Here is a 13,100-nt window from a genome sequence, read left to right as displayed (position 1 = left end):
CAGTTGAGCAATCTTTAGACAAAAAAGGTCCATAAAAACAAAGAACAGAAGTGCTTTAGAATTGCCCAAGGGCATCTCAACTCCAAAAGCCCCTCCGCCCCCCCTCCACCCCCCAGCTTGTAGTTCAAAGAGGGAAGATTCTGCTGAGCACCTAAAAAATTCAGTCTCTAACTTCAGGAACTAAAATTTTTAGTATGATCAATGCCTGCCACTAATTTCATACTTACTGAGAGTATTTCAACTCCTCCATGACAGTAAATGAAATAAAGTGAGAAATCGAAATATAAGCTATAAAGCCAAATGTTTACTCTTTTTTCAACGAAGACATTTTAATGAAGTTTGACAAATTTGCAACATAACAAGACTAAAATTAAAAGGTCAGCAAAGGGTTTTATTTCAAAAGCATTTGATTCATTAGCAAAATAAAATTATCTTCTACTGAATTAAAATAAAACTAAAAAGCTTTGTTTCTGAGGATGAGTAAAAAAATATTCAAGATCTGTTTCGATTAAAATTAAATACTTCACTTTGTTTGATTAAGCTCCCAAAAGAGCAACCAAATATAAACTAAAGTTTACACAAAATCATTTAATACAACTTAATATATTAACTAAAGTAAAGCAAATTAAAGTTAGGCTGCCCACTTACATTTTGCACTCTATTGAACAGTTCCAACTGTGATTATGCAGTACAGTTACTGCTGGTATTTAATCTCTTCTTGTTTTCATTTTGTTTTGTTTTTTACCTTCAGTAGTTTCTGCCTGTACTATCATAGGTTACTCTTGACTCTTACTTCCCATGTGTGAAGTATACTGAAAACACACACCAAAAAGGAGCAATAACACAGATGCTGTGTATACTTCAAATTCTCTCTCGTGAATGTCTGAACTGTCAGCAGCTCTCCCCTCTCTTTACTCTATATTATGGTCAACAAACACCTCTGGTTTGATTACGTAGGACTGAGGCAAAGAAATGATTCCTCAAAAGCAAAAAGTAAAGCCAGCATTCTTCTCCAGATTTGCTCTCCAGAGCTGTTCTCATTGTAGCAATTACCAAAGAGAAGATAGTCCCTTTCCAACATAATGAAATGTAGCTTGTGGATAAATGAGTAATTGACTCCATAAATATAAAAGCTCTTTAAAACATTCACTATCATTTTTAGTAGTACTGAGCATTCACTGTTTTGATTACTCTTATACCAACAGGAACTTAAATTTATATTGCTGTAGCATGAAATGTGATGCTGCTTTTACACTAAGGTGAAAAGATCAGCCTGGTCTGGATATCCACAAACAATTTTCTGTCTTGCCAAGCTGACAATCAAGTGTCATTTTTTTATTAATGAAGTGCTAAGGAAGCTGTGGAGAAGGTGCTCTTGGTCCCTGTCCAGGAGAGAGCTCTCAGCCTGACTCAAGAAGAAGAGTTTCAAAGCGAGGTTTATCAGGCCCACTCTGTTGGAAGAAGACAACTATGAGCTAGACCCCCAGTGTGGGAAGCAAAAAAAAAAAAAAAAAAAAAAAAAAAAAAAATCACACATAAAGCATGAAAAACTACAGAGCCAGCATTTCAGTTCTCTTCAATGATAACGCATTACGTCATGTTATGAAATCCAAAGTACTGTCAAGATTCTTTAACATCCTAGAATGCAGTACTTCAGTTTTGTTACATTTCATTACCATTTTGCTCAATATGTCAGAAATAAAACAGAAAATAAAAAATATCAAGCAAAACAAGATTACATTAAATAATTTCAAATCTATTGAGACCAGACAAAGGGGCTGTCACATGCAGTGCAAACCCAGAGAAAAGCTGGAGAGGAACTGGTAGATTGTTTGTTGTTTTCCCTTCACAGAGTCAGCACCATGCTAAACATCTAAGCTTCTATGAGGATTTGTCTCTAAACGTCTGTATAAAAAAAATCAACAAACCAACAAACCCACCACCAAAACTAAGAAAGAGTACTACTTATCTGTATGGCAACCGTAAATTAGAGTGACCCTGTCACTTTCCCCAGTATCTAAATTAAACACACATATACTATGTCATTCCAAAAATAAGATGATTTAAGGCAAAACTTGACGTTTTCAAAGTTGTTTCTATTGTACTTTGTTTAAAAAAAATTATTTTCCAGTTATTTCGGTGATTTTTTGAAAAGTAAAATATGCAAAAATATTGTATAAAATTCATTTAGGAAGAACAGGGACTCTGCAAAGGCTAACCTTACAGATTCTGATTTGAGGACTCAGCTGACTGCGCATAAAACATCGTAATAGCAATTTACAGATACACACAGAAAATACTAACATTTACAGATAGATTTTTCCAATGAATCTGCCTACAGATTCAGCTTGGTAACCATAGCAACTAAATGTTTTAGTTTAAACATCTTAAACGCACAGACAATAATTTGAATAATAATGCCATCAGTTAAGGCATTATACTTTTATCAAAGAAATCTGCCAAAAGAAAAATGACAATTAAAATGTTATTTGAAAATCCATAAAAGCTGCTAGACCATTTTGTATGTATTTCGCAGTTTAAAAAATGGGTCATGATTACTTTATTACTTTACATAACCAAAATGCTTCCTGCTAAGTGTTTAAAGCATGGTCAATAATTTTACCCTTTGAAAAAAATTCATTGCCAATGGTACCTTGCCATGTGAGCCAACATTGCTTTGTTTGTTTGCATTTTTTATTTCAGGAAAGGACTATGAGCTGGTGCCGTAACAATAAAGAAATCAAAGCAAATCCACAGAAGATGATTCCTCTGGACATGACAGAAATCTAAAGAATAGTCTACGTATGAAGGAAACACTGACTCCTGTAACACACGAGATGACTTCACAGCCCATTACTGATCATGTAACTCTTGGTTGCTATCTGACTAGTAATTTAGGCTTTGCAGATGAAGATTACCCTTACTAGTATTTATTTTTATTAAGACTGTGAGATACAGGAGAAAACATAAAATGATAAATGGGTGAAAGAGAGGAACACAGATGACTAGAAAGATCATCAATATACACTATAAATAGGTTGAATAGTTACAACAAAATAATTTGTGGATACTTCAAGAAGAAAATAAGTTGTATGCATACATGTTCAGTCATTATTGCTAGCTGCTAATCTGCATGAAGAATTAAAGCACAGCAAATTCATTAAATGTATTTTAAATGGAACCTTGTCTATGAAACACGGTTATGAAATAAAGACTCACATTTTTCCTCTAAGCCACACAGGAAAGGAGTTGCCAGAAATAAATCTTTTTTTCAACATGCTTTCCTACTATGTCAACTTAAAGAAAACTCAGAGATAACTTCTGGAAGGAATAGGGAACAGATCTGCAAAAAGCCTTGTTGCAGAAAAAGGGCAAGGAAGGTGGAGCTTTCTGACATTTGGTCTTGAATTCCTGTAAACTTTTCAGAATAGTCAACGTTGAAGATGCAAGCAAAAGGTGACCAGAATCAAATGGCTTTCCCCATGAAATACCAAAAGCAGATTAAGACCTCACTGGAAAAAAAGGAGTGGGAGAAATAGAACACACTTAAAGAATACTAACCCTCTAAGTCTAAAAGTAACTGAAGTGGGGGAAAAAAAATACAAACCTTCCTCAAAAGGTGTAAGGATTAAGTTATCACACAACCTCTTGGTGCCTCCTATTTTTTAATTTCAAAATAAATAGTAGTGAAACTTCAGTGGAAATCCAGTGGATAACAGAAATCTAGCCATACAACTCACTGAAAGCCTGATCCACTTAGCTCTCTACCTTTTCTCAGCTACTCTGTACTAACAGAAAACATAGATCTTCGAATCAGAATGATTTTGACCATGCTAATCTGCCACCACCTTGTTTTAACCTTCTGGACACCTTCAAAAGAAGCAGAACTGGACAAAAGATGTTCAATAGGCAATTGACTCAGAAATGGGGAATAAAGACCTCAGGGTCAGACAAGTTCTGGAAGGGCGAACTTCTATTTCTATTGGGTTTTGATGCAAAAAAAGCTGACCACAGATTTGAAATCCCTAGTCCCATTAAAGATAATCTTTATAATGTTCTCTCAGATTTCCCATTTACAGAAGTCTGGCATATGGAGTACCATAAGTAACCTTCACCATCTAAGCCCAGCTTGGATAAAAATGTTCTCTACTACTGTAGCATCCTGAGCCTTCAGGTGCCTGAAAATAACTGCAGAGAGGGTACTACACATATGCATGGTGAGCCCCAAACAACTGAAGAGAGAAGTGAGATTCATAAAGAACCTAATTGTTGTACTTATTTATCATTAGAAGCACCAATATCTGAAGTCTCTGAACAACAAAGACTTTCAAGAAAAGCAAGTTGTACTGATAGTGGTTCTGGTCCATGATGTAAATGAGGAAAATCTCTTTATGGAAATGAGTGTCTTCAAGAGACATGAAATAACCCCCCCTGCTGAAATGAAGGTATTACCACCACTAATATTATCATCTCAAAATCACATTAGTGATTAAAGATCTTTAGCTTCCTAAAGTTAAAGAGATGTCTCTATCCTCCACACCTATTAGCAGTAGCTCCATAAAATCTGGACCCTCTACTCCAGGACGAAAGGCTCTGAAAATGGTGAAGGTAAATTACTATTTCCCTCTCAATAAAGCCCTGGCGCTAAGTCTCCTGGTAAGAGCTTTTGAAAAGAAGTGGGGAAGACTTGAGGAACAGGCTAGGAAGAGTGATTGCTGTAACCATGGTGTTCAACACTATGCTATTTAGGACGATATGGATTCAGATCAACTGTCAACAGCCTGAATCCGAAGAAAAAGTATACAAAAGAAACAGATTCAGAAGAAAGGACTCATGTCTCTTACCACTCCTTGAAAAGAACTGGGATGACTACTGTAAGGAATGAAGAAACGTGTGCGCAGTTGAGTTCTGAGGATAATTAGTCAAGATATTCAGAAAGAGGAGCCAAAGCTGTAGCATTTAAGACCTGTAATTTGGCTTCTGTCAAAATGCTATTGAGAAGTTACCTGGTTATGTCAGTGTGGGCATAGAGTTTAAGAGATTGAAGTATTTGGCCAGTGTTAGCTCAGAGACAGTCTCCCTCCAATGGACAGTCTTCAGTTGTGGCTTGCAGTTCATGGGCCATTCAGAGCTGTATGGCCAAAACAGTCGTCTTCAGGAAGTAAGACAACTTGCTATGTTATCTAGCCTCTTGCAATTTGAAAAAAAAAAAAAAAGTATGTACCAAATAAGGGAATTTATTTGTCTTATTCTTCCAAAGTGTGAAATCCATCTAATATCAGATATTGGATTTAGAATAGCAGAGCTTGGTAATCTGCTATTCTTATTTGAAGGCTTGGAGGAAAAAAAAAAAATTTCCCCCTCCACAAGCAAATGTTTAAAGCCCTTGCCAAAAGAAGCAGAGTGAGACTGTTTAAAATGTGCCAGAACCACAGCAACAAAAATGGAAGTCAGTGTAGGGTGAGTAAAAAGGAAAATCCAAACCACCTGCTGATACTTGGCAGCATCTGTCACCGTACAAGAAGTGGGAGCACACGATGGCAATGCTTGCCACAGCACTTGAGAGCTGGGAGCAATACGGCATTCATTGACCTGGTTGTATCAGCTAGCATAGATCCTACAGAATATCAATCATGCACAGAACAAAATTTACAGAGATCTGCAGAGTACTCAACTGTTCTCTGTAGTAATGCTTAAAAGCTTTGCAGAAGTTGATATAAAAGTTCATCCCCAAATGAAAAGTAGAAGCAGCTCTCATTCATGATGCCACTAAGATGTTCAAGAACAAGGGGTTGTTTGCACTTTGCCCTTCATGTAGCTAGGGGATATGGTAGTCTCCTGAAGTGACATCTTTGTGGGTAATATGACAGGGCGTTGTGGAGCCACAAGTTTCTCCTTGTCATCAGCTGAGCCTTCTTATTGGAGAACGAAATATGGGAGACATGATCATCCCAAAAGCTGATGCCTTTCCTGTAACGACACTTCTTAGATCAGAGACTAAAAGACAAAAGGTAAATCCTCCTCCCTAGAGGAGGGTGGATATTGAGCAAGATGTAATAATCCCGTAAGCCAAGGATGTTTTCAAGGTTACTGGAAAGCTCCTCGGTCTTGTCTTTTGGTCTTTAGGAGTTAAAATTTAAGGCAGATTCACACCTCTTAGAGGGAGGTAAGTAAACAGTGATTTGGTGTAAGCACGGATACAGCCCAAAAATACCAGTCATTATCTCCTACAACCTTTATAAAGACAATAGCCAAAAGATACACCAGTAAAGGTAGAATCTCTAGTGAAGCTCCAGCCTCAAATTGAGGGAAACAGTGAGTTGGGGCAGACCCTGAAATATCAAAAAGGTGATAATGAAATCTGGTGACAAGAGCACCAAGAGAAAGCTCAGAAAGTTGTGATCATTTTGTGGTTGTGCAGACATGCTCCATTTTATCTTCAGCTATAGCAAATGTTCCCTCCTTAATGCCAGAACAGGCAGCATAAGCAGAAAACATTCATCTCAAGTACCATCTCTGTGTATGAGGAATCAAAGCCTCAGGCAAGACATCTAAAGTTTTTCTCTTTATTATGAGTGGACCTAGAGTGACAGCTGGATTTCTTCTCCCTGGATGATGGTGGAAATTTGGTCTCTTGCATCTGAAGCTCAGGAAAAGGGTCAAAGAGGAATTTTTAACATTTTCTTGGGAATAACTTTCTCAACCTGTACTTGAAGTCCCAATACACCGAACAGTTGGATGGAATAAAAACTTCACTCAGACAAAACAGGAACTTTTCTTTCATCTCAGAGAGCATAAAACCAAAAATTTTCTTGAAGAGTTCCTAGGTTTGGAAGCTCTGCTGTCCCATCACAATCAAATTTTGAGATCATAATAAAAAAAGACATTTAAATAACTTGAAAATATTTTTTGGATTACAGATAAACAAATAGAGTATGAAGAAAAGTAAAACAGAAGATGAATCTTGAATAAAGAACAGTTAATGATAAAGAACTATGGTTCAGACACATGTGGAAATGAATGCTAGGTGGCAGGCTGTACTCCACTGCTTACACCATGCCCACAAGTCCAACAGGTTGACTAGGCAAACAAGTTCCTAGTTCAAAAGATTGCACAGCTGTACACTCAAAATATGCAGAAAAGCACTTGATGATAAATATGAGTCGACAAGGTGTGAACACAGAATTCATTCATTCACCTCTAATTTACGCTTTTTGATTTCTTCAAAATTTAATCCCACACCAATTACTTAGAATTCTTAAATATGTGAACAGAAAGACTTTAGGGATAATAATTTTTATGTACACACATACACAGGGATAGATCATGTACATTATATAATTATATATTACACAAACATGCATATATAAAAGACCACATTCAGCTTGATGAGTATTTCTGGATTAAAAGTTACCTCTTTTAGGAGTTACCATAATTTCCAAAACCTGTATTCTCATACCTTTGCATAAGCCGTAGTTTTGATAAACCACTGTTTGAGGTATTTCTGTTCCACTTTTGCTCCTGAACGCCATGAGCAACCATTGTCATCCACCTGTTCATTAGCTAGAACAGTCTGATCCACTGGATCCCAATTAACCAAGGCCTAAAAAAATTTACAGGAAAAAAAAATATTTTCAGCAGCTATTTCAAAACCAGAATCTTATTTTTCAGACACCAAAAGAATTATCCAGAAACATTTCTTGGGCCTCTGAGTTTTCTACATTTTTATAACATCCATTTGAATCAGTGACATGAACTCAGCTGAAGATGTTTTGAATATTCATCTTCTCAGAACTCAGACAACCCAAGACTGCAGTTGGCAGCATTTGCCTTGACTGATCATGCTAGCAGGATAGGCTGACACTTGAATATTAAATAGGTGTCAATTGACTATACTGCAAACTACGTAGTCTGATGCCTAAAAGCTGTCCACCACTAACCCAACAGCGTTGAGTCAGACTGAGGGGGATTAATAACTGAGGATCTCTGACTTGAGAGGACAGAATCACAAAGAAGTATTATAGTGGTCAACTATATTTCAAGTGAAAGAGTTGATATTTTCTGCACATAACTTCTGTCAACTGTGTGAATTACTTGTGGAATCATCTTTCCCTAACAATACAAATACATTAAAGAAAATTTAAAGCAAAATAAATGCTGGTGTTCAACTCTACGAACCTTTTTTTTTTGAGGGCTAACTGAAATACCAGACATAATGTACTGGGGAGGGAGCAAAAATCAAACTCATGCCCCAGTGTTGAACAATTTACCTGACCATTTATCATAAAGGATCTAAGACCACAAAATAATTCTAATGGTCATTCCAGAAGTGGTATTCAATGCTAGACATTAACTTGAAAAAATTAAAAGAAAAAAAAAAAAAAGTTAAAGCAATAAAGAAGAGTAATCCATTATATTGAGTGCTATTTAGTACCTGGGCTAGATCAAACCTAAATCAGCCTGACTGAAAACAGAAGCTCCAGCTCCATAGCGTTCTAATACATTAAACATTATTTGAAAATTTCAAATGCATTCTTTGGGTAGGAGGAGGACTTAGTATCTCAATCTATAAACTAATCATTGTCCTCATATTACTCACTTTACATTTTATCTGTCACTGATCACCTTCTGAAATGCCCCAGTTTCCAAACAACCGATATTGCTTAGTTTTAAATACGCTACATATTCTTAGAAATAGTAAACATCACAACCATTTTACAAATCTTAGAGTGAGGACAGCAGAAAGACAGATGCTTGGATCCTCTTCCTTAGGAACACTGTTGCTGGTTTTGTTATCGGTGTGCGGTATATGCGTGTGTGCGTGCACATGTGTGCGCACATGAAGTCTGACTACCGACATTGATTTATACAAAATTTATTATAATGAAATAAATGAAAGTCTCTTTGATAAAAACAAACTCACCTTCAAACAAAGCTTGTGTGAATTCAGTATGTCACTGGAATTTAAACTTTTTACATTTTGCCTACCTTTTATCTGTAACCTACCAATAACACCACACTGTTTTTTATAAAAGGCTTATGAAAATTCATTGGAAAATTAAAACCAATCATCATACTCCACTATTACAGATCTATTTTCTAGACTTTCAGAATGCACAACGTCTTCAGTAATGAGACAAGACATTATGAAGTTGGCTGTAAAGTAATGATCTTTTAGTTTATAAAGTTCTGAAAAAAACCACACACTGCTACAAAGTTAAAGTAACACCTAGAGAGATAAATCAGATAGTATTAAGAAGTAATAAAATGCCAGTTGCATAAAGCAGTATTAGCATATGCTTGTATTAAACTGACTATGACTCAAAGTTGAGGAAAAAATACTATTTCTATTACGATATTGGATCAAATTTATGATGAAAATTTTAGAAGGTAACTGAAATTATTTATACGAGTATAATTATTTCGCATAACATATGCTCAAGATTCATAACAGGAAGATTTATCTAAATAAATCATGCAACACGTAAAGCAAATATGCACTTAAGAAATCCTTAGCTGAAAGACCTTGTCTGTGAATTTTTAAAGTTGCATTTTGTTCCTTCCATCTCTCACAGCCTTTTGACTAAAATCCCAAACCTGGATATTAAATGACATCCTTAATTCCTCCTTGTACCTCACACAGGCAACTTCTTGACAACGGCAGCCTCTGAAACTATGGCCCCAGGAAGCCATCTGTCATCTACACAAAGAGAGCACAGTGCAAAAGTGTACAGAGCACACCAATCATTTAGATCTCCTCACCATGCCAATGTAGACCATATACGTTTAAGATACGACTCATCTCGTCTAACTTCAGGTATCTATAGCATTAAGTATCTATCTCCAGGCTTGGTGATTATGGTTCCACTACTGTCTACAGATATCAAATCAAAATACAGAGTCTAGGCTGCTATTAATGAGACACCCACATCTGGCCATGTCAATAACCTCTACAGCATACTGACTAGGTCAGTATTGCAGGAAGAGAAGAGAAGATTTTGCTAAGGTGAAAAAAGGTGCACTCTCTGGATGCTGCAGCACCCAAACAGACATTTTTAGTTCTCAAAAACTGCAGCTCCTGGACATACTGAGTCTGTAGTAATTCCTGGTCAGACACACATACTCCTGGAACAGAGCTTTAACTAGGCTAACGCTCCACGTGTATTATTCTTATTGCCATGGCAAGGCTATGAATTATCTCCTTGTACCCAAAATGAAATTGTAATACATGAGACTTCAAGCTGTGCAAAAGTACTGCCTAACATATATTGCAGGTGCAGTGACAGCATGGGATAAATATATACTTTAAGTATATATTACTGTTTGAAAAGACCCAGGGTTATGGGCTAACTCTGCCATCTGTTTCCTGCCAAAAAGCAACTGGTTCATATCCACCACAGATTACATCCCCTACAGGTTGACAGATGCTGATTTAAGTCCTTGTACTGATCCTTGACTCTTAAGAGGAAAGTAGAACCAATCACTGCTACTCAAACACCTCCAGGATTCCACAGTACTTGGAGCCTGCATGCAAAATTTGTTTGTATATCATCACTGCTTCTAACGAAGCAGAAAGCCTTGTTCTTTTCAGATTCATCTGGGATCACTCATCAAGTAAATAGATTTACAGATAAAAATAAGTTTGTTATGGCAAAGCTAGGGTTTTAACTGTTTTATTACAAACACAGAAAATAATTACAGAAAAAAAAAGCCCAAATCCAGCATGTTAGGACACATCAAATATTGAATCTTTTTGCTGGTTGTCATTCAAAATCTCTGAATACATCTTGCCTACGAAAATAGGAGAAGCAGCTCAGTAGCACCCTGCCATTCCAAACGTTACCTTTCAACATCAACTTCTTTCTCTGGGTTCAGAGAATAATTAGAGTACATACCTAATTATATCCTATGGGGTTTCCTGGTTTCTACAGAATACAAATGAAATGTCAAAGGATATTTAAGAAACCTCACTTTCCATTTTAAGTTAGAAACATTCATTAAATTGCAGCTTTGTTTAGGTGCAACAGTTGGAACTGTGTTGCCTTGACTCTACAGAGAGTTTTTTGGAATGCTCGTTTAACACCTTTGTTTCATCTCCTGCTTCAGAAGTTAACTGAACCCTTCCCTTTTCAGAGAGACTGGTATATGTTACTTACACAATATTTTAAGGTCAGTAATTTCTTAATGTACTGCTAACAGATAAACAGCTGTGATAGTCGTCTTATCATCTAATATTTCTGTAATATTTTAGAGACCACAAATAGGGTCCAGGAATTGGACAGTTAGGTGCATAATTTCCAGTTACCCTATCCAATCCCACGAGTTCTGGGACAGTATCACAGTAACGCTATACAGTTAAATAATCTCAATGCTGAAGAGACTCCTAATGATCACAGTATCTTAGATGTTTTCACAAGAAGAAAGTTAAGATCTAGAGAATTCTATATTAAAGCTGTGAAATACACTAATAGTAGCCATATTCTGATCCTGCACTTCAATGTAAATCACTGACAATAAACATTTCTGTTTTGACTTGCTGCAATACCCACTCTCATTGGTTAGTTACATATAAAATTTAGTCACATATATAACTCTGTTATATATAAAATTCATTCGATTTTGCACTGATTTAAAACCAACAGAGCACAATCCACTTAATGAATGTGAATGGACGATCCAGAAATGTGCCACTGACGTGAGTGACCTGAATTAGTGCACCTGCAAAGTATAAAGGTCAAAGTTTGTACCTACCTCTTTTTGATACACTATCCCAGCTTCAAAAAGTTTAAGAAAGAGATATTGTGTCCATTTGTAGTACTCAGGTGAGCAAGTGGTTATTTCCTGCAGAAATAAAATAAAATAAAAATTCCTGAAACTATTCTTGGTATTTTCTTACAGTATTTTAACTTAAACAATTAACTCAGCAGGGCATAATATATGTCACAGAGATAAAATAAATGTTTTTTTTATGTATGTATTTATGTACAAAACCCATTTGTGTAATGTTTATGAGTGGTATTTGCCTGTACACAAAACCAGAGAACATGGGCTTTGTGCAGGTTTGATGCACAAGGAGAAGTTTCCCTGTTAACATGGAATATAAGAACCCTCTAAGATCAATGCCGACAGCTATAAGAACAGATGACTGGAAACGACCACAGCTGCCTGACCAGAGAAACGGCAAAACTAGAGAAAAGTACAACTCTATCAAAGCCATCTTAGCCAGGTTGCCCCTTCCTCTGTTGCTCAGCAATGAAAAGCAGGAACAGAGCCTGTCGACTGCTCGGAGGCAGCTGGGAGCTGGCTGCAGAGAAGGAAGCAGACCAGAGGAGCCTACAGCTGAAGCAGCAGATACAGCAGAACAGCACTGAGGAACCAAGGCTGCTGGCAGATCGAGCATGGGGGGCAGACAGGACAGAATATGGGGTGAGACTCTCAACTTCAAGATGAAAGACTTGTGAAGGATACCTCACAATCAAAGGTCAAGTAAGTGACCATTTGAAAAGACAAGCCAGCTCAAGTTAGGAGAATGCTCTGGGTTAAAGTATGGAAAAAAGGAGAGTCATAAAAGAAGTCACAATTGAGGGGGACTGTTAAGAAGGAAATAAAGACAGATAAAAACAAAAGACAACATAAGAAGGAAGAATGGACGTTAAGTAACAAAGCAAGTAACAATATAATGGATAGCTTTTTTAAAAATTACATTTTCTAAGTTTTTAGTGAACTGTAATAATTAGAAAACAACCTACTTAACTGCTTACAAAGTTCCATATTTTAAATGTTTGCTTTTAAAAAAACCCCTGCATTTCAAATAAAGATCTTAATATGTAAAGATGACTGAAGAATTACATGATTACAGACTCCCAGCTTTCTACACACACACACAGTGGTTTCACAGGCACAATGGAAACACATATGCTTGCACCCACATATTTTAAAGTTTGGCCAAAGTGAAAACAACTGTGTAACTCAGTATTTAAGCTCTCATTACACGATAAATATGTAACAACAAATAGATCACATTCCCCTCCTCAAACTTGCACTTGTTTTAAGAAGAAACATTTCTACAAACTTTCTGTTCAACCACATTTGTACTTATT

General features: G+C 36.5%; 1 protein-coding gene across 1 annotated transcript in view; it reads right to left on the bottom strand.

The window, feature by feature from the left end:
• The window catches only part of LARS2 (leucyl-tRNA synthetase 2, mitochondrial), an 84,547-nt gene that overhangs the window by 49,196 nt on the left and 22,251 nt on the right, over window positions 1-13,100 (bottom strand). The window contains exons 5-6 of the mRNA XM_086467980.1: window positions 11,752-11,841; window positions 7,460-7,603 (exon numbers count right to left, since the gene is read on the bottom strand). Coding sequence (XP_086324106.1) covers window positions 7,460-7,603; window positions 11,752-11,841 — 234 coding nt within the window. The remainder of the gene's footprint in view (window positions 1-7,459; window positions 7,604-11,751; window positions 11,842-13,100) is intronic.

This window comes from Leptosomus discolor, chromosome 7 (assembly GCF_034619465.1).
Source record: "Leptosomus discolor isolate bLepDis1 chromosome 7, bLepDis1.hap2, whole genome shotgun sequence".
In the NCBI taxonomy this organism is placed as follows: domain Eukaryota; kingdom Metazoa; phylum Chordata; class Aves; order Leptosomiformes; family Leptosomidae; genus Leptosomus; species Leptosomus discolor.
The sequence above is the reverse complement of the archived record's forward strand: the minus strand, read 5'-3'. Positions and strand labels throughout refer to the sequence as shown.